At 36.7% G+C, this 27,831-nt stretch overlaps 1 protein-coding gene across 2 annotated transcripts; it reads left to right on the top strand.

The window, feature by feature from the left end:
- cacng1b (calcium channel, voltage-dependent, gamma subunit 1b) lies at positions 1 to 27,183 on the top strand. 2 transcript variants are annotated; one of them, XM_065263167.2, is made up of 4 exons: positions 1 to 393; positions 8,901 to 8,975; positions 22,623 to 22,760; positions 23,171 to 27,183. In XM_065263167.2, exons 1-4 carry the CDS (start codon positions 153 to 155, stop codon positions 23,401 to 23,403), a joined length of 687 nt encoding a protein of 228 aa, XP_065119239.1. In that variant the 5' UTR covers positions 1 to 152; the 3' UTR covers positions 23,404 to 27,183. The 2 variants fall into 2 exon arrangements, with proteins under 2 accessions (XP_065119239.1, XP_065119240.1); XM_065263168.2 differs by lacking the exon at positions 8,901 to 8,975.
- Positions 27,184 to 27,831: the final 648 nt, after the last annotated feature.

Raw genomic sequence — 27,831 nt, 5'->3', positions numbered from 1 at the left:
CCAAGCAGAAGCAGAGGTTTGTGGACAGCGAGCTGGAGAGAGGAGATAGTGTGTTTCTCCATGACATTTACATTTCCCTTAGTGTCTGAGAAGTAAACCAAGCAAAAACTGTAAGTTCGAGGGCGTAAACTCGCTTATCTTCAACGGCCACCATGCTGGAGGACAAGAAGACCAAGGTGAAGATCACCTTCCTGGTTATTCTGGTGGGCATCTCGTCCATGTTGGCGGCCGTGGTGACGGACCACTGGGCGGTGCTGAGTCCCAGGGTGGAGCGTCTGAACACAACCTGTGAAGCGGCCCACTTTGGGCTCTGGAGGCTTTGTAAAAAGAGCATCTTTATTGTGGAGGAAGACCCTGAGGGCAAGGGCTGTGGTCCTATCAGTCTGCCAGGAGGTAAGGAAGATCAATTCGGGTTGTTTTTTGTGACCACTCTGATGGTAGCCTCAGGGACATTACGTTTTTGGAAGAGCTCTCCATTTGTCTTAAGTTAAGTCAATGGAAATTGGAAAGGTGTAGAAGTCATACTCTTTACTGCAGTACTTGAATCAATGAGAAGTCATGCTGGTCCTCATCTGAAGATTAATCTCATGGTTTGGGTGAGAATCTGCTCTTTGAATGTTGTTTAGGGGCTATTATAATTTTATTAAACTATGTATTGCTAATGGAAGTCAATGGCCAGACTGACAAAGAATATAACAGGTGTTGAATTGCTGTTTAATAGATAAGTTAAAATGATTTATTAGGCTGCGTTTTAATGAAAGGCGGATGAACTAGATAGCAAATAACTGGACTGTTCTTTATGTTACTCTCGGGACGGGTCAGCCTGATTTCATGTCCGTAGCCCTGCTCATGAGGTCAAGAATAGATAAGGAAACAGTACATTAGTCCGGCTTGATGAAGACTTCTTGAATTCATTGATTGATAAGTAAACCATTACATTTGTTCTGGAAAGATATTTGTCCACATTCAACGACCACTGGGAGATTATAGGGATCAGATGACTTAATGGGACTGATGGATGGATGCATCGAAGGCTTAGAAACAAATCTGAGACAAATGGAGTCAATGCACAATTGGATTCAGGCTGTCACCTGTGTGATGTAAGGTTCTGTAAGAGCAGTACCGTAGGGTTAAAAGAAGAGATCATTCACCTGACTCACTTCACCTCCCTTTCCAAATTTAAACAATAACTCTGAATGTGAAATCTAATAGGAGGCTTGCATTATTTTAACATTTTATGTGAAACACACTCAGATGTTGCTGATGTTTTAAGATGCCACATTCACTTTGTATTTAAATAACAAACGTTTATAAAACAAATTGTACGAAGACTCAGATATTAAAATTTAGTTTCAAACCAATATGACTAAATAAGATATTTCCAATGGTATTAACTGACAGTCTCTGTCCCATTTACGTTTATCCCTCACAAAAAAGTTGGTTACTAGTTAAGCCTTGGCTACAAAATGACCGGTTTTGCGACAAAAACCTATGGCAATCAATTTGCCAAAATAAACATAGTGAATTTTCGTAATGGATTGTATGAATAAAAGAGAAAATCACAATTTTTCTCCTATATTATATGCTACACAGAAGAATAAATTCATATTGGTTTAGATGACCTATAAGGTTGAGTAAATCAATGACAACACATTTTTCATTTTTTGGTTAAACTGCTTCTTTCATTTTTAATATCTAGACTTGCTGCCAACATATATAGCTGCCAGGCCTAGATATGTTCATGGACTAACCTATATTACACAACATGTCAAGCACAGTTTGCACGAGTGAGAATTTTCCGGAAAGGTGTTTTAGTTTCATGTTGGAACACTGAGGACTTCTGTAAAGTATTGTGTGAGACACTTCATTGCAAGAAATCAAAATCCTTCAGCATTTTTACATTACACTTTTCTCTCAGAGTTAACTTCAATTTCATTTTTGGCTAAATGTCATATAACAACATTACTGAGATCCAACAACCATTTCCTGTCCATGTGGGCAGGCCCGGATTAAAGGAACACCGTATCCCCCAGAGTTAGATAATTCCATACATACCTTTCTCATCTCCGTGCGTGCTGTAACTGTCTGACGCAGCCCACGCTAGCTTAGCTTAGCACAAAGACTGGAAATGAATGGCTAAAGCTAAAATAAGCTAGATTCCCAAAATGTGGGCGTGTTCCTTTAACACAATGTAGTTCCCTATGGTGACTACATTTGAAGTGCCCCCCCACCCCATATACATCCCTGCTGAAAAAAACAGCATACCAGCAAGACCAGCATACACTCAAAAAAATGAACTTGGTTGGAGTCAGTTTTACTAAATAATTTCTTGTTCACTTTACTTAACAAACACAAGTAACGGCATATGATTAATTTAACTTAGTAATTTCAACAAAAGACTGTGTCTTGTCAGCTTTACTTCAAAATTATTTGTTCAGCCAATAAAACATTGTTGCGTAAAAGTAACAGATTAATAAAACCAATACAGACTTGCATCTCATTGGCTGATGATGCTGCAGTGTATTATGGGTAAATTGTTGTTCTGGCAGAATTGTTGTACCCTCTTGCAAAAGTGTAGCACGATTAGATAGGTACCTGAGTAATAAGTGGCCAAGTATTAGTTAATTAACTTGTTCTGATATATTTTAGAACAAAACAAACCAACAAACGGTTTGAAATGTTACATTGCATTTCAAATAAGTTTGTGATATGTTTGATAAACTGTAATTAAATAAAGGTTGTATTGAGCCGCTGCACTCTGATTGATTGATTCGTTGTTATGGAGTTATTAAATCATTATTTTTTTTCATCAATTAAATGTTTCATAATAGTGACTTTACTAGGATTTCTTTAGTCCATGTAACATTTAAATTGTCAATTTTACACAAACTTTTTTAGTAAATACAACTAACATTTTATTTGTTGACATTACTTAACAAAGCTATGTGGAACCCACTTGACGAAGTTTTTTTAAGTAAATCCAACTTTTTATTTTTTTGAGTGTATGTTGTGTTTTGGTGCTGGTATGCTGGTGACCACCAGCTAAACCAGCATCAAACCAGCATAAACCAGCATAATTCCCATGCTGGTCCATGCTGGTTTGATGCTGTTTTTTCAGCAGGGATAGGAGCAGTGATATTACGCAGTGCTCGAAAATAGTCCCCTTGGTAACTTTTAATAGCAGGGGACTATTTTCGGGCAGTGCGTAAATCATTGCAGCTGCTGCAGCCATGTTACGGTAGCAAAGTCCATTGTTATGCCAGAATGAGAGTGTAGTCCTAGCCATATCGGCCTAGAAAATTGAAACTTTTAATATTTGTCAGTCTTAGTACACAATGTAACTACAGAAGAGTTCAGTTTTAAATAGGAAATATATAGAAACTCTTTGGTTATTTTTTTTAGCGTGATGCTAATGGTCTAATCAGATTCAATGGATTATGCTAAACTATGCTAAAAGTTGTACCGCCAGACCCGGAGATCGGCTGAATGGATTACAAAACAGTAAAAATCAAATGTTTAACTCCAGGGGAGCTGGAAAAAGAGCATATTTAAAAAAAAGTGGAGTGTCCCTTTAAAAACAGAATAAAAGTATAAGGTGAAGAGTCAAGTATTTAGGGTATTCATCCGCCCTCATTTACCGGAGTAAACCTTGCACTCTGTCGACCATCTTGATTACTTCCTGCACCTGATCACCCCTTACGAAAATGATCCATGGTTTAACTACAATTAAAACAAACAAAAAAACATACTTACTGTAGTTTTGTTACTTAATTTTGGTAATAGTAGTCAATACACCAAAAAACATGGTTACTACACTTTTACCACCAAAACATGGTTAATTTTCCCTAGGGACTATAACCTGCACTCTTTATATACACATTCATTTTCTGTATTCATTGTCGGTTCGTGTTTTATGTTTGCCATACCTGAATTCCATGTTCCTCTGTCTATTCATTAAAATTAATGAATTAGTACTCATCGTCTCCCATGTTTGGCAACACATGACTTTGTATTTAAAACTATTGTTTTTTAAAGACGTCTAATAGCCAGAGATGCTCACAAGTCTCTGAGCTCGAGTCAGAGTCAAGTCTGAAATCTTTGAGCTTGAATCCAAGTCAAGTCTGAAGTCTCTGGGCTCGAGTCCAAGTCAAGTCTCAAGTCTCGTTGTAACAAGTAAAACTCTAATAACAAATAAAGAAATTATAAACATTTATAAAAAAGAACCAAGTTGCACATTAAGTAAGGTCTAAAATTAGCATTAGGTACAGAAATTAAATTAAATGGATAATAACACTGTCTTTATTGTACAAATTAAATATTATTATTATTATTTTTGAGCAATAGAAGGGATTTTCTGTTTGTCTTGGGTTGTTTGATTAACATAAATGACACAAACTTAAGTAGGTTAATTGAGGTTACTGTCTCTTTAAGAACAAATAAGCCCAGACTGTTAAACAAAAGTGTTTTTATTAGAAAAAGAATACTGTGAGATATTTTTGTGTGAATGTGCCCTGTCAAGAAAAGAAAGATTTTATGTTGGCTTAACTTTTGAAACACTTCTCTCTGTATGTGCACTACTGAGGGCACTTAAACGCGTGCTCAAGTACAGGCGGTGGGCGAATTCCAAACAGCGCTTCAGGAAGAAGATGCAGCAGTCGCTTCACATAAAAACGTTACGTTGTTTTTCATTGCTCTATTCAGCAAATGTATGTTAATGGACTACACTACAGTATGACACAAAGTAGCGCAACTCTGGACCTGACTGGAGCTGGACCGGACACATTTAAACGCATGTGCATACAGAAATCTGCTCACTTGAGCGCCTTTTTGCGGTTAAATTGTTTAACAATTTAAACAATTGCAAGCCTTAGAAACACGTTAATGATAAACTTACCCTATTTAAATTGCATATTAATCCGCGAATCGCATGCGAGCCGAACCGCGGATCCGTCACAGCACTACCCAAAGCTTCAGATGAATGGCACAGCAGCAGCCGGTGCAGTCGACATGTATGTTCGCGGCCGCGCGCGGAGCAGATACGTCACGTGTTACGTCGTGGGCAGGTTGTAGGTAACGGAGGGAGGGGTGTGACAGCGAGCTCATCAGACGTTTTCTAAAAATAAACATTGTTCACGAGTCGAGTCTGAAGTCTTTGAGGGTCGAGTCTCAAGTCGAGTCTGAAGTCACTGTGTGTGCGACTTAAGTCGCACTCGAGTCCGAGTCTCAAACTCGAGTCCCCATCTCTGCTAATAGCCGTCCAAACACAGCTCCAGACGGCTAAAACAAGGCAAAATAGAGTGCTGCAGGGATGATGTATTTTTGTTGGCCAACCCAAAAGATAGCAGGACAATGTTTCCTTGGCATAAAGCCCATTCATTTTTCCTGTAGGCTTATTATCGCAAAACATAAGCTCTGAGTTTAACAAATGTTTATGGCGCTTAACACGCACAACCGTTCAATGGGACATCCCATGACACCAAGCGCGGCCCAGTTCACAGTAGTCTAGCAAAGCCCATGGCCTGGGGAGTGGCTAGATTTGGAAAACTCCTTGAACTGCAGAAATAAAGCCATGAGCCAGAACATTAGTACTTGAGCAGTCCTGTTTCAGCGTGATGATGCTTGGCTTCATTCCCAGACTTGCTTCTCAGAGAGGATAAGCTTTGAGTGTTGGCGAGACTCTTTAAGGTCTTCAAGGGAATCTAGCATTTCACACTCATTCAACACTTAAGTCTGTTAAAATGACTCTAGATCATCCCAGTGGAGTTTATTATGTTAAAATCGCCATTTTGGCCCGGGAGTACTTGAAAATGGAAGCACAGAGTGTTTCTGATACAGTACTGTAGGATGTAATTGTGAAAAGAATCATTTACTATCATCTTATTGGAATGGGAATAACCTTCTCCTTTTGCTGTAGATCTCATTCACACATGCACAGATTCAAAATGGGAACAAGAAATCTATGGTAGAAATCTAGACTTACGATAGACCACAAAGTCCAACCTACACCGATTCGTGTTCCTGTAGCTCAGTGCTTCCCAATCCTGGTCCTCCAAGAAAGTTTTAGATGTCTGCTTATTTAAAACACCTGACTCAACTCATCCACCTCCTACTAGAATGGTTAACATGTCTTCCTAACAAGCTGATGAGTTAAGTCAGGTGTATTAAATAAGAAGACATCTAAAGCATTCTGGTAGAGGGTACTCGAGGACCAGGATAGGGAAACACTGCTGTAGCTGAACTGGTACACTGTCAGATAAAATAGTCCCATATGTTGGGTAAGTACCCTTTAAAAAGGCCCTAATATGTACCATTTAGGTACAGATATGCATACATTTGGTACCAATATGTACTTTTAAGGTACCAGTATGAACTCTTTAGGTGCATAGGTGTTCAGCTAGGGACCGTTTTTTTTGGCATTAGTAGTGTTAAGGCATGGATTCAATCCCAGATAACACAAGCTTAGCTAAAGTCAGGACTAGGCCTTGGTTAAATTAAAATGTTTAGGAATCTTTTATAAACATGCCTTAGAAAAAGACGTTAGTGGTGTGTATCTTGAGACAAATCAATGGCACTGGCATATTTTCAGATGTCGGTGCGAATTATTTTCTGTTGAGACAGTGTTTTAGTCTAAGACTAGTCTTAAGCCTTGTCTGGGAAACCAGGGGATACTGATTAAAAATGTATAGATTGAATGCAATCCCTAATGAAAAGACCAGCTAAAACCAGCCTAATTGAGGAGCTTATAGGCTTGGAGGACCTTAACCATCTTAACCTCCTAAGACCCGAGCTTTGGTTTGGCTTGCATTTTAGATTTCTTCCAGCTATTTGGGGTTAGGAAGAACCAATAAATATAATAACCAAATATTTTTCTTTGAACATGAAGTAGTGTAATTGTTCATGTTTGTGTACAACAGGTCACAGTTACACAAAATTAAGCATTATGGTGCAAACAACCAAAAATGTGATGTCCACGTATGTGGACACAATAGGTCTTAAGAGGTTAAACCAGCTTAGACCAGCCAACCAGTTTATTCAAGATGGCCAAGCTTCCAGCCTGGTCAAGCTGGTGGATCAGGTGGTCTTCCAGCTAAAAAGTGTTCAAAACCAATCTAAAAAGATGGGAGACTGGCTAAAATCAGCCAACCAGGTTGTAGCTGGTCTTTTATTGTCTGACAAATCATAAATCAAAGTCTGTCCTATACATAAAGCTAAAAATACTTTATATTTTGTCACATAAATCATATGAACAACATTCATTTTTCATCCTTTTTAAAGCTTGCCAATCCCTGGTGACCATTTGCTTTGGTTCATTGTAGAAAACCATTGTGGACATTTTCAAAGAAAGTGAAACAACATCAGGAAAGAGTAAGGAAATTGTGACAGACTATTCATTTTTGGGTGCAATATTTCTTAAATAGCCTTGTATTGTAGTGGTTTTATCTCACATTGTCAGCCAAACTGTAGGCCCCGGAGGAAGACGCTTCCCGCATGTGACCCAGATATGAGCACACTTGTCCTCCTCTCACATTGACCCAGAACTGGACAGTCACTGTGCATGTGGATCAGTCTTAAGCCACCGCTCTGTATTTACAGTACAAAAACAACACAGCTACTACACAGAGTTTGGACACTTCTCCCCAAATGCGACTCTGCTGATGTTGGCTGCGAAATTAAGGGGTTTAATTCGAGGTGTGCGAAACAATGACAGTTACGATGATACTGCAACCAAGCAATTGACCTCCTCTCTGAAATAAGCTTGTGTCGTGATGATAAACAGGTCTGCCTACATGCAGAGCAAAACCCACGACGTCTCTTACATCCGATAAGTGCCGGAGGGGAACATGACAGATTTGACTGATTCATGATCAGTCCGTCCTTGTATTTGCCCTGTCAGAAAGCAAAAACATATGAAGTGGACACGAAACAATAACAAGAAGGCGTGACGCCTCCGTCATAGCACACTCTACTACCAAAAAGGCCATTGAATCACAATTAAATCAAGTCTTTCATTGAGTTGAGGATGTTAACATCGAGTTATTTTTGTCCAAACAACTGACTACGCCCCAACATGTGTATTACAAGGCAGATCATCAGATAAACGTATCCAAAACTGCTTGCGTTAAGGGCCAAATATTCAAATAAGCTGAGTAAATCACGATCTGAAGCAGCAGAGCTCGTATGCATCCCAATCTCTAGCCGCTGTCAGTGTGCCTTTTACAAATAAAGCTGGACTGTTGCTAGGTAACCCATACATAGGTCTGCCCCAACCCCCAACCCAATGAGATTCTGGGTCCAGCGAGCCAAACAGTTCCTATGTTTCTTCTGGTACAGAGGACGAGGTGGTTGCTTTATGAGTTTCATCAAAAGAAGAGGTGTCTACAATCTGAACCCTTACATAAGTTTTACAGTCACTCTGGGAGATACAGGACAAAGGTCTCAGATGGGCGGAAGTTTTGTGATGTTGTACATCTGTAACCCGACAATCACTTGGACGAAAAGCTTTTATTACCGCGAGCAGAGGGTGGATGTTGTCATGCAGTACACCAAGCATAATTTTGTCAAAGTTAGCAGAAGAGAAATGGTGTTGTTACTTTTACAGGTTAATTTGTCTCACAGTCCAAAAAACACGAATACAGACTTTGCACAGTTACATATCATAAGATCTTGTTGTTAATAAATGCGAAATGCAATTGCACGCTCACGCCCTCGGCGCGTAATTTAGAATTCATGATCCATCGCATGGACACAGACAAATGCATGGCTTGTTTTCGAGTGGCCGGCTATGGTCTCTGGAGGAAATGTCAAGCATGCTCATTGATAGTTCGGCTGCGTGGTTAGGACAGACTACGGCAGCACCTGCAACTCTCAGCTACAATCACTGTTCTCATCTCTTTTTGCAGTCAAGAACTGCTCCTACTTCAAACACTTCACATCAGGGGAGGAGGCCGAAGTTTTTGAAGTAAAGACTCAGAAAGGTAAGGTTTACTCCCTTGAAATCATGGGCAGGGGGTGCAAAGGTTCGCACTTTAGACCAAGCAGAGATGAAAGAAAGTGGGTTGAAAATCTGATTCTAGATCTGTATGGAAGAGTAAGATGCTCCTGTAGTTACACATGTGAAAAATTATTTAGACTTTAAAACTTGTAGGCAGCCATACATATGAAAAACACTTTACCCTTGTATTAATCATCCATGTGTGGCTTATTAAGCAAAGATTATATAATTTCTTTACAAGGCCTACAATTTTTGTCATATGGGTAATAAACATGTACAACAATCTTAGACTTACAAGCAATATTAATCATAGAGACCATAGAGACCTGAGCCGATACATAAACAACTAGAACATCCTGGCAATTTCCTAGCAACCCCACAGAATCACTTAAAACACTCAGAATGCCTTAGCAACCTCACCGTAGATTCTTGCAACCTCATGGCAACACATTTAAACACTCAGAACACCTTAGCAATCTAACAGAACACAATGGCAACCTCATAGCAACACTTAAAACACTCAGAATACATTAGCAACCTCACAAAACACCCTGGCAACCACACAGCAACACATTTAAAACACTCAAAATGCCTTTGCAACCCTACAAAAGACCCTCGTAACCTCATAGCAACACTTAAAACCCTCAGAATGCCTTAGCATCCTCACGGAACATCTTTGCAACCTCTTAGCAACACATTTAAACACTCAGATTTCCTTAGCAACCTCGCAGAATAACATGGCAACCTCATAGCAACACATTTAAAACACTCAGAATGCTTTAGCAACGCCACAGAACACCCTGGCAACCTCACAGCAACACATTTAAAACACTCAAAATGCCTTAGCAACCCCACAGAAGACCTTCACAACCTCATAGGAACACATCTAAAATGCTCAGAATGCCTTAGCAACCCCACAGATAACCCTGGCAACCACATAGCAACACATTTAAAACACTCAGAATGCTATAGCAACGCCACAGAACACCCTGGCAACATAATAGTAACACATTTAAAACATTCAGAATACATTAGCAACCTCACAGCAACACATTTAAAACACTCAAAATGCCTTAGCAACCCCACAGAACCTCATAGGAACACATCTAAAATGCTCAGAATGCCTTAGCAACCCCACAGATAACCCTGGCAACCACATAGCAACACTTAAAGCATTCAGAATGCCTTAGCAACCCCACAGAACACCTTGGCAACATCATAGCAATACATGAAAACACTCAAAATGCCTTAGCAACCTCACAGAACACCCTGGCAGCCTCACAGCAACACATGTAAAACACCCAGAACACTTTAGCAACCTCACAGAACACCATGGCAACCCCATATCAACACTTAAAACACTCATATTACCTTAGCAACTCCAATGAACACCCTGGCAACCACATAGCAACACTTAAAGCATTCAGAATGCCTTAGGAACCCCACAGAACACTCTGGCAACATCATTGCAACACATTTAAAACACTCAGAATACCTCAGAGAACATTGTTGCAACCTCATAACAATACATGTAACACACTGAGAAAGCCTTAGCAACTCCACAGAATACTCTGGAAACCTTATTGCAACAAGTTAAACACTCCCTTAGAGAACCTTGTTGCAACCTCATAGCAACACATTTAAAACACTCAGAATGCCTTAGCTTCCCCACGGAACACCCTGACAACCTCATAACAACATTTTAAAACAATCAGATTACCTTAGCAACTCCAATGCACACCCTGGCAACCTCATTGCAACACTTAAAACACTACCAATACCTTAGCAACCCCACAAAACACCCTGGCAACCTGACAGCATCACTTAAAATACTCAGAATGTTTTAGCAACCTCACAGAACACCCTGACAACCTCACAGAACACCCTGACAACCTTACAGAACACCCTGGCAACCTCATAGCAACACTTAAAACACTGAGAATACATAAGCAACCCCACAAATCACACTGGCAACCTCATAGCAACACTTTAAACACTCAGAATACATTAGCAACCTCAAAGAACATTGTTGCAGCCTCATAACAACACATTTAAAACACCCAGAACACCTTAGCAACCTCACAGAACACCATGGCTACCCCATAGCAACACTTAAAACCCTCAGATTACCTTAGCAACTCCAATGAACACCCTGGCAACTTCAAAGCAACATATTTAAAAATACTCAGAATGCCTTAACATCCCCAGGGAACACCCTGGCAACCTCATAGCAACACATTTAAAATACTCAGAATGCCTTAGCAATCTCACAGAACACCCTTGCAACAAAGCCTTAGCAATCACACAGAACACCCTGGCAACCTTATAGCAACACTTAAAACACTGAGAATACCTTAGCAACCTCAGAGAACATTGTTGCAACCTTATAACAACACATTTAAAACACCCAGAACACCCTAGCAACCTCACAGAGTACCATGGCAACCTCATAGCAACACTTAAAACACTCAGGTTACCTTAGCAACTCCAATGAACACACTGGCAACTTCAAAGCAACACATTTAAAATACTCAGAATGCCTTAACATCCCCCCGGAAGACCCTGGCAACCTCATAGCAGCACCACATTTAAAACACTCAGAATGCTTTACCAACTTCACTGAACACCCTGGCAACCTCATAGCACCACTTAAAACATTCAGGATACATTAGCAACCTCAGAGAACATTGTTGCAACCTCATAACAACACATTTAAAACACCTAGAACACCTTAGCAACCTCACAGAACACCATGGCAACCTCATAGCAACACTTAAAACACTCAGAATTCCTTTTCAACACCACAGAACACCCTGACAACATAATAGAATTACATTTAAAACACTCAGAATGCCTTTGCAACCCCACAGATAACCCTGGCAACCACATAGCAACACTTAAAGCATTCAGAACGCCCTAGCAACCCCACAGAACACCCTGGCAACCACATAGCTCCCATTTAAAACACCCAGAAGACCTTAGCAACCTTACATAACACCATGGCAACCTCATAGCAACATTTTAAAGCACTCAGATTACCTTAGCAACTCTAATGAACACCCTGGCAACTTCAAAGCAACACATTTAAAATACTCAGAATGCCTTAGCAACCCCAGGGAACACCCTGGCAACCTCATATCAACACATTTAAAATACTCAAAATGCCTTAGCAACCCCGCAAAACACACTGGCAACCTCACAGCATCACTTAAAATACTCAGAATGCCTTAGCAATCACACATAACACCCTGGCAACCTTATAGCAACACTTAAAACACTGAGAATACTTTAGCAACCTCAAAGAACATTGTTGCAACCTCATAACAACACATTTAAAACACCCAGAACACCCTTGCAACCTCACAGAACACCATGGCAACCCCATTGCAACACTTAAAACACTCAGATTACCTTAGCAACTCCAATGGACACCCTGGCAACTTCAAAGCAACACATTTTAAACACTCAGAATGCCTTAGCAACCACATAGCAGCACTTAAAACACCCAATACCTTAGCAACCACCATACATTGTGGTCATTTGTTTTGCATGGGCAATAACAGCTCACATAATCACATACTGAAAATCCAGGCAAATCTCTTGACCTATCGCAGTGCAATCTGGCAACCACCTGCAGCCATTGACGTTAAGTTTTCTGCCTACTTGAGCAGAGAGCATCTCAGCTATTTCACGCTCCAGCTCAACCACTCAGTTCTTAGAAATAAAGCTTTATCTGAATATGATAAAGTGCTGAATGCAGTGAGACGTGAAGAGAGCACAAATGCTACACCGTCACCTGCTTCCCGCCTCACAATAAAATGTCAATAGTCGTTTACAGTATCGATCTGTCTGTATTAGTAATTAATGAGACGGTAAATGCAACATTAGTCTAGAGGTCAGACTTATTAGCCAGATCATCTTGAATTAACAGAGTTAATGAAGTCATTCCCAAATGATTAAGCTCGGTTTTGAATACAGTGTGTCTGCAGGTTACCTAATAAATGTGATACATTTTTTTGTATTAGACAAAGGATAAATAAGATCTGATAAAAAGAGAAACCACTATTTACTAACAATAACAGTGGATTGTGCTGGTGTCAAATTCAATCTCATGAAAAATCTTAATCTCTTTGGTTAGATAAACAATTGATTACCTTTGGTTGATCTGTTTCTCATTACACAACATTGCTTGTTCATGTATGTACTCTTAACCGTTCAAACACACAGTATGACTTTTATATGATATCACATCACATCACATGATTCTAATGTAACTTTTCTTTTTGTCTTTTGGTTAGCAAAGATACAAAGCTAGCATACTCCATGCAAATGAAAGCTGCATGTACTTTATTCATTTCAAAGTACATGTAAACCTTTGTACAATGTTGCATCAGTCTTAGAAAAGCAGTGCTGTCTTGATATTATACTCAATATAAAATGGCATACAGCCCATTTTATTTCCATAATGTGACATATTTCTGGGTAAAGCTGATTTTTCAACAAAAGAAAATGCAGGACAGGATTTGAATACCTAGGTGACAGAAGTGGAAAGTAAGTGATTTTGAGTGAATTATTAAAATTAGCTTCAATATTATTTTTTAAATTCACGTACCCTCATAATCATTAATCAAAAACGCTAATTACCTCGAAACATTTCTCTTTACTTCCGGTCACGAGGAATGGCAAGAGGGGAAAGGATCACAGCACTTAGGTGTGTAGACTTCATGCGGTGCTGCGAAGACCAATTAGCCACTGGCTTGAAGCAGAGCATGCCGGTTAGAAATTTTGTCCGACTGTCGCCAACGCCAGGTGCACGGTATGGCAAGCCGTTTTAACTTTTATTCATTGTTTTCTTGATATCAACAATTCAATTTTCACTAGTTAAAATTGTAATTCTTGATATCAGATATTACATTTCTACTAGTATCAATGGCAATTCTTGATATCAACAATTACATTCCCACTAGTAACAATGTTAATTCTTGATATCAGCTATTTAATTCTTGATATCAACAATTACATTTCCACTAGTAACAATGTTAATTCTTGATATCAGCTATTGAATTCTTGATATCAACAATTTAATTCTTGATATCAACAATTCAATTCTTGATATCAACAATTCAATTCTTGATATCAACAATTCAATTCTTGATATCAACAATTAAGTTATTGATATCTGTAATTGTATTTTCACTAGTGAAATGTCACCATAGGTTGCCATTCAAATTCAATTGTTGATATCAAGAATTACATTTTCACTAGTAACAATGTTAATTCTTGATATCAACAATTCAATTCTTGATATCAAGAATTTAATTATTGATATCAACAATTAACATTGTTACTAGTGGAAATGTAATTCTTAATATCAAGAATTGAATTTGAATGGCAGCCTATGGTGATATTTCACTTGTGAAAATACAATTACATATATCAAGAATTTAATTGTTGATATCAAGAATTGAATTGTTGATATGAAGAATTAAATTGTTGATATGAAGAATTACCATTGTTACTAGTGGAAATGTAATTGTTGATACCAAGAATTGCCATTGTTACTAGTAGAAATTTAATTTCTGATGTCAATAATGAAAATTTTAACTAGTGAAAACTGAATTGTTGATATCAAGAACACAACGAATAAAAGTTAAAACGGCTTGCCATATGCACGGTGCACTGATGACGACACAGCTTTACGTATTTGGTCGCCTCACTGATAACAACGATCACGTTCATTTCATGTTTAATCCAACCTTCAGTTTTACTACAATTTTTTTACAATAATTTATGCACTTATAACAGATCCTTTATGTTATTTTTAAAAACTCTAGACACAAAACTCAAAAGAGTCATTATTTGTAACATAGGCTGTCCAGTGTTTAAAACTTATGTATTGTTTTGAAACACTGCATATGTTTTATAAACTTGCATATTGTGTTTATATCTTTAACCCTCATAAGCCCCAATTTTCGTGTTTACATTAGAGTTTTGTGGGGGTCAAAATAACCCCAGAAATTTATTCAAGTAATATATCTTTTTTGTTTACTATACATTAATGCTGTGTTTTGAGAGATATGAAGTATTTTTGTACACTAAATTCACTAAATTCCTCAACTACACCATTAGCTTGCATGTAAAATATACATTTTTTATAAAAAATTCCCATAAAATATGATTTAAATTGCTTTTAGATATTGATCTAGATGTTATGTGTTAAAATTGGTCATCTGGTGTTTAGAAAAAAAAACATAAAAGGATTACAGTTTAGGAAATAATTCATTTTGACCAGATGCCCATAGAGACCCATTCTTTTCACTGGATGTGGCCAACTGCTCACATCACTACTTTAGTGATACGTTTTGTGAATTCATGTACAGTATATATAAACATTAGAAAGGACATTACAAATATTTTTTGTAGTTTTTGAAATGTCTATTTTTACAAAATCCCACAAAATGTGTTGCATCTTTGTTTTTTTTTTGTTTTTTTGCCAAATTCTATAACAAAAATTCTCAGTCAAACATTTGTGTGTGTGTGTGTATGTGATTGGGCATGTCTTTTCTATATTGCATTTGTGCTTTAGTACCAGGCCTTTTTTCTGTGTTGGAATTTTCAGATTTATTCTGGATGCATTGATTTTTTTTAATTTTTTTTTTGCATTTTCAATGGGAGTCATTTTGACCCCCAAGGGCCTCTTTTGTAAATTTTTTTTACACATCTTCAGAACACCCGAATCAAGCCCAGTTTTTTATATCAATATTGACACTAATATTGACACAATATTGAGATAATCTAGAAAAGTCACAAAATCTTATTCCACTGAGATGAAGGGAACCATGTTTTTAACTAAACAAAAGTGGCTTGGGGGTCAAAATGACCCCAAGGGACTTATAAGGGTTAATGAAGCCTTGCATTTGCAAAAGCATTGTTTTAAAAAAAAACTAATTTATTATGAAATATCATAGGAACATTACTTTTGATCACCCATACAAGATACCCATAGTTTCACTGTGTAATTGTTAGTACAATCATTAAATATAATATGTGACTTAGGATTTATTCTTTTACTATAGACTGGAGAGATTAGTACAGACACAGTTGTATCATTGAAATACTGTTATGTGGAATTCACTGTGAAATAAATCACAACATAGGTTTTCAAAAGGAAAAAAATAGATAAAAAAAAGGACAAAAACAATGCTGTAAACTGAAGTATTCCTCAGAAGATTCTTCAAGAATCTTCTGGAATGGCAAATCCAGGCCTGACACTGATCTGCTGTGATGTCATTGCATGCATCATCCACGGCCTGGAGAAGAGTGACTTGTTTGTGAGGGTGCCTATCATAGACCTTCCCACCTCCGTGTGGAGAAAAACTCCTTAATTGGATTATTGAAAGGGGAGTATGGAGGTAAATAAAGGATGAGAAATTGTGGATGGGCCTTAAACAATGCATTAAGAAGGCTATGAAGAGCTGCATTATATGACCCAACACAAGGTCTGCATCCAACCACTCCATCTTCTAATATAGCTGCACACATGTGATATTGGCTCCATGTATATGTACAAATGTGTGATATCAAACAGCAGTAACGAGCAGCAATTAACTCATTAAAACCACAAAAGCAATTATGTAAAAGTGATCAGCCTGCGCAGCGCCACATGAACTTGAACACACCTATTAGCAATTAACCACATGACCCAACTTCCAACGATCAAATAAGTTCTCGATGGACAAATTTTAATTCCGCCATAACTTTTTTCTCATTTCATAAGCCGTTTCACTCTGATATACATCATAATGGGGAAAATAAGCCAATCGCTACTTCCGTTTCATTGTGACTTTAAATAATGTGAACTGAGGAACATAAGAACAGAATTGTGTTTAGATCAAATTAAATTTCTGTCCTTTATTTGGAGCCATTTTGAATTACGTAATGAAATGCATATAGTATATGATATATTATTATTTGAGGCGCCACAACACAAATATACAAATTTACTTAAAATACCTTCTGTACTATACTATACAGTTCCTACTGTACTATACTATATAGTACCTTCTGAACTATACAGTACCTACTGTTCTAAGTTAGATAGTACCTTCTGCACTATACTATATAGTACCTATTGCACTATACTATATAGTACCTACTGTCCTATACAGTAACTTCTGTACCATACTGTATAGTTCCTTATGTACTATACTATATAGGACGTAATGTACTATACAGTGCTTTGTGTTCTAAACTATATAGAACCTTCTGCACTATACTATATAGTACTTACTGTTCTATATAGTTCCTTCTGTACTATACTATATAGTTCCTTCTGTACTATATGGTACCTTCTGCACTATACTATATAGTACGTACTGTTCTATACAGTGCCTTCTGTATTATGCTATTTAGTACCTACTGTCCTATACAGTACCTTCTGTACTATACTATATAGCACATACTGTCCTATACAGTGCCTTCTGTACTATACTATATAGTTCCTTATGTACTATACTATATAGGACGTACTGTACTATACAGTGCTTTCTGTTCTAAACTATATAGAACATTCTGCACTATACTCTATAGTACGTACTGTCCTATACTGTACCTTCTGTACTATACTATATAGTACGTACTGTACTATATGGTATCTTCTGTACTATACTATATAGTTCCTTCTGTACTATATGGTATCTTCTGTACTATACTATATAGTACGTACTGTCCTATACGGTGCCTTCTGTCCTATACTATATAGTTCCTTGTGTACTATATGGTACCTTCTGTACTATACTATATAGTACGTACTGTCCTATACGGTGCCTTCTGTCCTATACTATATAGTTCCTTCTGTACTATATGGTACCTTCTGTACTATACTATATAGTACGTACTGTCCTATACGGTGCCTTCTGTACTATACTATATAGTTCCTTCTGTACTATATGGTATCTTCTGTACTATACTATATAGTACGTACTGTCCTATACGGTGCCTTCTGTACTATACTATATAGTTCCTTCTGTACTATATGGTACCTTCTGCACTATACTATATAGTACTTACTGTTCTATACAGTGCCTTCTGTATTATGCTATATAGTACCTACTGTCCTATACAGTACCTTCTGTACTATACTATATAGCACATACTGTCCTATACAGGGCCTTCTGTACTATACTTTATAGTTCCTTATGTACTATACTATATAGGACGTACTGTACTATACAGTGCTTTCTGTTCTAAACTATATAGAACATTCTGCACTATACTCTATAGTACGTACTGTCCTATACTGTACCTTCTGTACTATACTATATAGTACGTACTGTACTATATAGTGCCTTCTGTACTATACTATATAGTTCCTTCTGTACTATATGGTATCTTCTGTACTATACTATATAGTACGTACTGTCCTATACGGTGCCTTCTGTCCTATACTATATAGTTCCTTCTGTACTATATGGTACCTTCTGTACTATACTATATAGTACGTACTGTCCTATACGGTGCCTTCTGTACTATACTATATAGTTCCTTCTGTACTATATGGTATCTTCTGTACTATACTATATAGTACGTACTGTCCTATACGGTGCCTTCTGTCCTATACTATATAGTACCTACTGTCCTATACAGTACCTTCTGTCCTATACTATATAGTACCTACTGTCCTATACAGTACCTTCTGCACTATACTATATAGTACGTACTGTTCTATACAGTGCCTTCTGTACTATATGGTACCTTCTGTACTATACTATATAGTACGTACTGTTCTATACAGTACCTTCTGTACTATACTATATAATACATACTGTCCTATACAGTGCCTTCTGTACTATACTATATAGTTCCTTATGTACTATACTATATAGGACGTACTGTACTATACAGTCCTTTTTGTTCTAAACTATATAGAACCTTCTGCACTATACTATATAGTATATACTGTCCTATACGGTACCTTCTGTACCATACTATAAAGTATGTACTGTACTATACAGTGCCTTCTGTACTATACTATATAGTTCCTTATGTACTATACTATATAGGACGTACTATACAGTGCTTTCTGTTCTAAACTATATAGAACCTTCTGAACTATACTATATAGTACGTACTATCCTATACTGTACCTTCTGTACTATACTTTATAGCACGTACTGTCCTATACAGTGCCTTCTGTACTATACTATATAGTTCCTTTCTGTACTATATGGTATCTTCTGTACTATACTATATAGTACGTACTGTCCTATACGGTGCCTTCTGTCCTATACTATATAGTTCCTTCTGTACTATATGGTACCTTCTGTACTATATGGTACCTTCTGTACTATACTATATAGTACGTACTGTACTATACAGTGCCTTCTGTACTATACTATATAGCACGTACTGTCCTATACAGTGCCTTCTGTACTATACTGTATAGTTCCTTATGTACTATACTATATAGGACGTACTGTACTATACAGTGCTTTCTGTTCTAAACTATATAGAACCTTCTGCACTATACTAAATAGTACGTACTATCCTATACTGTACCTTCTGTACTATACTTTATAGCACGTACTGTCCTATACAGTGCCTTCTGTACTATACTATATAGTTCCTTCTGTACTATATGGTACCTTCTGTACTATACTATATAGTACGTACTGTACTATACAGTGCCTTCTGTACTATACTATATAGCACGTACTGTCCTATACAGTGCCTTCTGTACTATACTGTATAGTTCCTTATGTACTATACTATATAGGACGTACTGTACTATACAGTGCTTTCTGTTCTAAACTATATAGAACCTTCTGCACTATACTAAATAGTATATACTGTCCTATACGGTACCTTCTGTACCATACTATAAAGTATGTACTGTACTATACAGTGCCTTCTGTACTATACTATATAGTTCCTTATGTACTATACTATATAGGACGTACTATACAGTGCTTTCTGTTCTAAACTATATAGAACCTTCTGAACTATACTATATAGTACGTACTATCCTATACTGTACCTTCTGTACTATACTTTATAGCACGTACTGTCCTATACAGTGCCTTCTGTACTATACTATATAGTTCCTTTCTGTACTATATGGTATCTTCTGTACTATACTATATAGTACGTACTGTCCTATACGGTGCCTTCTGTCCTATACTATATAGTTCCTTCTGTACTATATGGTACCTTCTGTACTATACTATATAGTACGTACTGTACTATACAGTGCCTTCTGTACTATACTATATAGCACGTACTGTCCTATACAGTGCCTTCTGTACTATACTGTATAGTTCCTTATGTACTATACTATATAGGACGTACTGTACTATACAGTGCTTTCTGTTCTAAACTATATAGAACCTTCTGCACTATACTAAATAGTACGTACTATCCTATACTGTACCTTCTGTACTATACTTTATAGCACGTACTGTCCTATACAGTGCCTTCTGTACTATACTATATAGTTCCTTCTGTACTATATGGTACCTTCTGTACTATACTATATAGTACGTACTGTACTATACAGTGCCTTCTGTACTATACTATATAGCACGTACTGTCCTATACAGTGCCTTCTGTACTATACTGTATAGTTCCTTATGTACTATACTATATAGGACGTACTGTACTATACAGTGCTTTCTGTTCTAAACTATATAGAACCTTCTGCACTATACTAAATAGTACGTACTATCCTATACTGTACCTTCTGTACTATACTTTGTAGCACGTACTGTCCTATACAGTGCCTTCTGTACTATACTATATAGTTCCTTTCTGTACTATATGGTATCTTCTGTACTATACTATATAGTACGTACTGTCCTATACGGTGCCTTCTGTCCTATACTATATAGTTCCTTCTGTACTATATGGTACCTTCTGTACTATACTATATTGTACGTACTGTACTATACAGTGCCTTCTGTACTATACTATATAGTACCTACTGTCCTATACAGTACCTTCTGTACTATACTATATAGTACCTACTGTCCTATACAGTACCTTCTGCACTATACTATATAGTACCTACTGTCCTATACAGTACCTTCTGCACTATACTATATAGTATGTACAGTTCTATACAGTGCCTTCTGTACTATACTATATAGTTCCTTCTGTACTATATGGTACCTTCTGTACTATACTATATAGTACGTACTGTACTATACAGTGCCTTCTGTACTATACTTTATAGTTCCTTCTGTACTATATGGTACCTTCTGTACTATACTTTATAGTACGTACTGTACTATACAGTGCCTTCTGTACTATACTATATAGTACCTACTGTCCTATACAGTACCTTCTGCACTATACTATATAGTACCTACTGTCCTATACAGTACCTTCTGCACTATACTATATAGTACGTACTGTTCTATACAGTGCCTTCTGTACTATACTTTATAGTACGTACTGTCCTATACAGTACCTTCTGCACTATACTATATAGTACGTACTGTTCTATACAGTACCTTCTGCACTATACTATATAGTACCTACTGTCCTATACAGTACCTTCTGCACTATACTATATAGTACCTACTGTCCTATACAGTACCTTCTGCACTATACTATATAGTATGTACAGTTCTATACAGTGCCTTCTGTACTATACTATATAGTTCCTTCTGTACTATATGGTACCTTCTGTACTATACTATATAGTACGTACTGTACTATACAGTGCCTTCTGTACTATACTTTATAGTTCCTTCTGTACTATATGGTACCTTCTGTACTATACTTTATAGTACGTACTGTACTATACAGTGCCTTCTGTACTATACTATATAGTACCTACTGTCCTATACAGTACCTTCTGCACTATACTATATAGTACCTACTGTCCTATACAGTACCTTCTGCACTATACTATATAGTACGTACTGTTCTATACAGTGCCTTCTGTACTATACTTTATAGTACGTACTGTCCTATACAGTAAGTACTGCACTATACTATATAGTACGTACTGTTCTATACAGTACCTTCTGCACTATACTATATAGTACCTACTGTCCTATACAGTACCTTCTGCACTATACTATATAGTACGTACTGTTCTATACAGTGCCTTCTGTACTATACTATATAGTTCCTTCTGTACTATATGGTACCTTCTGTACTATACTTTATAGTACGTACTGTCCTATACAGTGCCTTCTGTACTATACTATATAGTACCTACTGTCCTATACAGTACCTTCTGTACTATACTATATAATACCTACTGTCCTATACAGTACCTTCTGCACTATACTATATAGTACCTACTGTTCTATACAGTGCCTTCTGTACTATATGGTACCTTCTGTACTATACTATATAGTACATACTGTACTATACGACATAGTACCTACTGTACTTTACTACACAGTACCTACTGAACTATACAAGTACTTTCTATTAATTATTTAGGGTACTTAAAATCTATTCAAATGAAAAATATACATGTGAGACATGTCATGAATTTGTCAAGTGTTTTTATAAAGGAGATAATGCTCTTACACAAAATATGCATGATGACGTCATTGACCTATAAAAATGTTCAAAATGCATCTTGCTTTGATGACTTTGTGTGATTCTCTGTCAGAGTACAACATCTCTGCTGCTGCGATAGCCATCTTCAGTCTGGCCTTCATGACACTGGGCAGTCTCTGTCTCCTGGCGGCTTTTGGGAAGAGCAGAGATTACCTGCTGAGACCAGCTGGCATGTTCTTTGCTTTTGCAGGTAAGACCAATCTTTAAGTTACATGTACGATCTTTAGTTGTTTGTATGCTTTAAAGACCTCATGAACCGACAAACAAATCACAGTCCAGCAAATCTCACATGAGTGTTTATATCATACATAAAAACATAGAAAAATTACCAACCCTTTAATTTGCAATGGATTCTTTTTGTTATACCGTTGTTGTACATACATACTATTGTAAGGTGAACATTATTGTGCACTCGCAATTGAATAGTAAACCAGCTGGTAAGTAGGTTGTTTAGGTCAAAACCAGCTGGGGCATTTAAGGACACACAGGCTCTTTTATCTAATGCAAGGTAAATCAATAGTCGAGAAACCCCAGCCGACAACCACAAAACCACCTCATCTCTTTACTCCTTTTGACCCCTGTGACATCTCATCCTCATAGGCCTGTGTATCGTCATCTCCGTAGAGGTCATGAGGCAGTCGGTCAAACGCATGATTGACAGCGACGAGACTATATGGATCGAGTACTACTACTCGTGGTCGTTCGCCTGCGCATGCGCAGCCTTCACGCTCCTCTTCATCAGCGGTATCTGCCTGCTCATCATATCCATGCCGCACATGCCCAGAAACCCCTGGGAAACCTGCATGGATGCGGAGCCGGAGCCCATAGACTAATATAAGGTTAAGAGGAGGGTAAGAGCCAGATGTGTAAATGGCAATGGATGCACTGATACTTTTTAATTCACTTAAGCATTGACAAAGACGTCTAATTACTTAACTTATATGAAGTATCAATAATATAAATTTTGTATGTTTTAAAACATTTTTATGTGCATGTGTGCTTATAAACAATAGATGACAGCTTAGAATGTACACTGAGACTTTATTAAATGTAACATTTACAATCATTTCTGAAATAATACTTTAAGAATACTACAGTCTTTGATAATTGTATGGGGAATATCTCATGTCACATCTACAAAGTGGCAATTTTAACATGTTTTAATAAATTATCTATATGGTATTTTGAGCTAAAACTTCACATGTGTACTCTGGGGACACCAAAGATTTATTTTACCTCTTAAAAAAATGTCCCCTTTTAACATTTCGGTAACGCTTTACAATAATATTGCTAAATGCATTAGCTAACCTGAACTAACAATGAGCAATAGAGCTTTTCAGCATTTACTAATATTTGGTAATGCCAAGACATTTATTCATTTTAATCAATGGTGCATTAACTAATGTTAACAGTAAAAACTTTTTATTTTGATAATAACAGCAAATATGGACTAACATGATGTGAAACAATAACAATACGATAGTACAGGTTTATACTTATAAGGTTTTTAAGCTGTGCTGTATTCTTTTATGCAAGTCACATAAAGATTTAATGTCTTAGTGAACCTATGATTTACGATGTTTGATGAATGCAAGTTTGTTTGCTGTGTTGACATTTTCTATAGGAAACAGAGCTCATTTTAATAATCAATACTTCATATGCATTACATCATAGCCCAACAAATCCAGGATTTGTTAGCAACTGGCATTTAGTGAAAGGGACATTGTCATACTGTATTGCAGAAAATATATACAACCCTGCAAAAAATGATGTCAGGTTCATTTACTAGAATGCACATGTCTGCTAATAGTCTATTTGATAAGTTTAAGGACTATAATGGAAATTGTTCAGCCAGTTTAGATTTCATGAGGATTCATATTCAATATTTATGATATTGATACAATTTTAATGCTTTTATTTTGTATTGTTACATGCAACATTATCCAACAATTTGAGTTTTTCAGTAGGCCAAAACAAGACAATCAGAAAGTTTGATAGATAAGAGGTCACTATTCAAACTATTTTAGGGTTCAGTGTTGTTGTGTTGTGTATAGATGAGCTACATTAACATATTGTTGCAAATAAATTGCATTCTTACATCAACACTATCTCATCAGTTTATCTTTGCTGGTGCTTAAATTCATAATTTATTAAGAAATGATGTAAAAGGATCTTGCCCACATTAAAGTCAGCATGAATACATGACTTTTTAAATACATCGCTTATTTAAAAAAAGAAAAAGTCTTTAACCGAAACGCATAAACATGCTCAGACTCTTTTCGGCTGACCTTACTTATTATTATCGTATTATTCAAGCGCTGATCAAGTTGAAAGCACTTTGCAGAATCCAATCAATGCTCGATTAAAAAGGTAGATTTAAATCTCATTGCATAGTCACTCTAAAAAAGTTGACTTTAATGGGATTTCCTGATCAGCAGCCAAATATATTTGAACTTCATTTCTTCACACTAGAAAATGTGGCCAGACAGATTCAAAGGGAGCGACTGGATCTATAAATAGTCAAAAGGTTGTTTTAAGGACTCCTTGTGTATGTGTGTGAGCATGTGAATGTTTATAACAGTATTTCCTAATGGATTGTTACTTTTGGCCAGGACATATTATATGACCCAATCAGCTAAGATGTTTAATTAAAGCTATAAACATGATCAAAAATCAATACTTCAGATCTACTTTCTCAGCAGTGCCAAACGTATCATGTATAGATATTCAAAACTGAATCTTGTCAATTTTTGTCTTTATACCAGCACAGGTCTCAAAGGGAACATATCATGAAAATTGGGTCTCCAGTGCTTCTATCAACCTAGAAAATATGAAAAGGATCAACCCAGTAACTTAGTATTGGTAGACCATTGAAATTTGGCTCCCCTTATTATAATAATATGCCCCTTAAACTGCACTATCCAACCATGACACTGCCATTTGGTGCAAACACAGAGAGAAAGAGAAAACAATTGACCGCACAATTGGTTTCAATTTCATGAAACCACTATTATGGTGATCAGTGTTTGCATTTCATCAGCTCATTTGCATTTAAAAGGACACACCCAAAAATGGCACATTTTTGCTCACACCTACAAAGTGGCAATTTTAACATGTTATAATAAATTATCTGTGAACACCAAAGATTTAATTTTACATCTTAATAAAATCTTGTGAAATGTCCCCTTTAAAATCCCCCTGCCACTTAGCTCGACGGTAGTGACAGCCGTGGCAGTTCACCTGTCACTCAAGTGGCCACGCCCTTATTTATGCAAAACTTTAAGGTATAATATAATTTAAACGGATGAGTTAAAAAACGTATTCCCTCTCACAGTTGTCAAATTAGCTATATAGACCAAATCACTTCTTGTACCAGGTTGTAAACACCTTTATTTCTGCTGTCAAGTTGGGCATTTTAACATGGAGGTCTATGGGAATTGACTCCCTTTTGGAGCCTGCCTCTAGTGGCCCGTCGATGAATTGCAGTTTATGTCACTTACATGTTGCCTTCAAAATAGAGATTGGAAGGTTGCCCCTTGGTTTTAAGGGATAAATCTTTATTTAATTAGTGGATATTTAAAAATAAAAACACTAAGATTTATATTCCAAAAAAGGAAGCAAAATCAAGAGTAGGTAAGGCACAAAAATACTCTACAACTGTTACCTAATGAAATCTTTAAATATCCAAATCCCATATTCTTACGGCTCATTTTCAGGGTTCCCACACCTTAGTTAACTTCAAATTCAAGGACTTTCCAGGTCCAATACCCTCAAATTCAAGGACTAAATGTGGGGACACATTTCAAGTGAGAGCAAGGTTACATTGTGTTACCTTTTAAGATACATTGTTACAGTTCCCTTTTGAGGGAACTCGCGCTGCGTCACTGCGGTGACACAACTTGGGGACGCCTCCAGGGGTAAGTGCATCTGAATGTTTATTCGCATACAGAAGATATAAGCATTTAAAGTGAACAGTTTAGCACGTGTGCTTAAAAAGTCTAGAATTTTTATGATATTATCCTACACTACCTTTTTTTCCAGAAAACTTCTTGCATAAAATAGATTTAAGCACTTTTAATGACCTGTATCTATGTATGTATATTTTAAATGTGACATAGAATGATTGAACGGGGTATTTATCCTTGTTCTGTGATGTGACATGTAGACACATTTTTTTTTGTTTGGGTCTGTAATGCCTTAGAAGCTTCCTAAAAACTCTCTCAGATAGCTCTATAGACCAATTTAGAGTAGACGTCACAGTTACGTCACCTCAAGCTGCGCGCAATGCGGTTGCAGAAAAACAGTGGAAATGAATGAGACACGAGTGAAAAGAGCAAGATAACTCACTGGAAAATGTCCTGTTGTGCTGTTAAGTGTCAGAATAAGAATGCCAAAAAAGATGGCTTTCATTTTTATAGAATACCATCGTCGAAGACATCATTTGAAGATAAACGTAGGTGTTTATGATTACAATAAACCCTTAAACGGACAGACTGGAGCGAGGAAATCATCTGGAAATCTTTTAATAATTAGAATAGAAAATAAGTAGAGAAGATGTCCGGTGTTCTGTCGAAGTCTGTTCCCTCCATGTGTTTCTTATAGCGTTTTTATCACGTTACAATTATAATTTATTCAGAATAAAACAAATTTTATACTGAAAAAACAATAATAATATTACATTTTTTTTATATTTCATATTTTTTTTCGTTTTCTATTATTTCTTTTTATTTCCTTATATCTTAGATTATGTCTTCTTCCTGTTTGTTCTAAAATCATTATGTTTACATACTTAATAAATATATAAATATAGCACACACACACACACACACGATGTAAAGTGTTATTAATATATAAACATTTTAATGTATGTTTAAACATAATACTTTTATAATAGTTTTAGAACAAACACGTAAGATAAATATATGGAAGAAATAGAAAACAGGAAAATTATGAAAGATTTAATAAACGCTATTATATATAATTCATGATAGTATTGCTTTTATATGTACTTTAGCGATTCAGACTGTACAAATAATTGGTTTAGCAAAAAAGAACAATACATATACATTACATACATGCATATCAGTAGCCAAGCCATTTAAACTTTTTATCTATCTAAAAAATAAACGTTACGTGATTAAAACGCTATAAGAAACATTGCACTAAAGGGAAACATAGGGGAATCAGACTTCGACAGAACACCGGATCCATAACAAGCACGGTTTAATGCTAAAACACTTCACAACCCTACTGCAGAGCAG

This window comes from Paramisgurnus dabryanus, chromosome 3 (assembly GCF_030506205.2).
Source record: "Paramisgurnus dabryanus chromosome 3, PD_genome_1.1, whole genome shotgun sequence".
NCBI classification, from domain to species: domain Eukaryota; kingdom Metazoa; phylum Chordata; class Actinopteri; order Cypriniformes; family Cobitidae; genus Paramisgurnus; species Paramisgurnus dabryanus.
The sequence above is the reverse complement of the archived record's forward strand: the minus strand, read 5'-3'. Positions and strand labels throughout refer to the sequence as shown.

Bases quoted from the DNA above. Each gene is read 5' to 3' on its own strand.
- cacng1b (XM_065263167.2), top strand. From the start codon at position 153: ATGCTGGAGGACAAGAAGACCAAGGTGAAGATCACCTTCCTGGTTATT. The intron at 8,976-22,622 runs GTAAGGTTTACT...ATTCTCTGTCAG, and splicing joins TGAAGTAAAGACTCAGAAAG to AGTACAACATCTCTGCTGCT. The intron at 22,761-23,170 runs GTAAGACCAATC...TCATCCTCATAG, and splicing joins CATGTTCTTTGCTTTTGCAG to GCCTGTGTATCGTCATCTCC.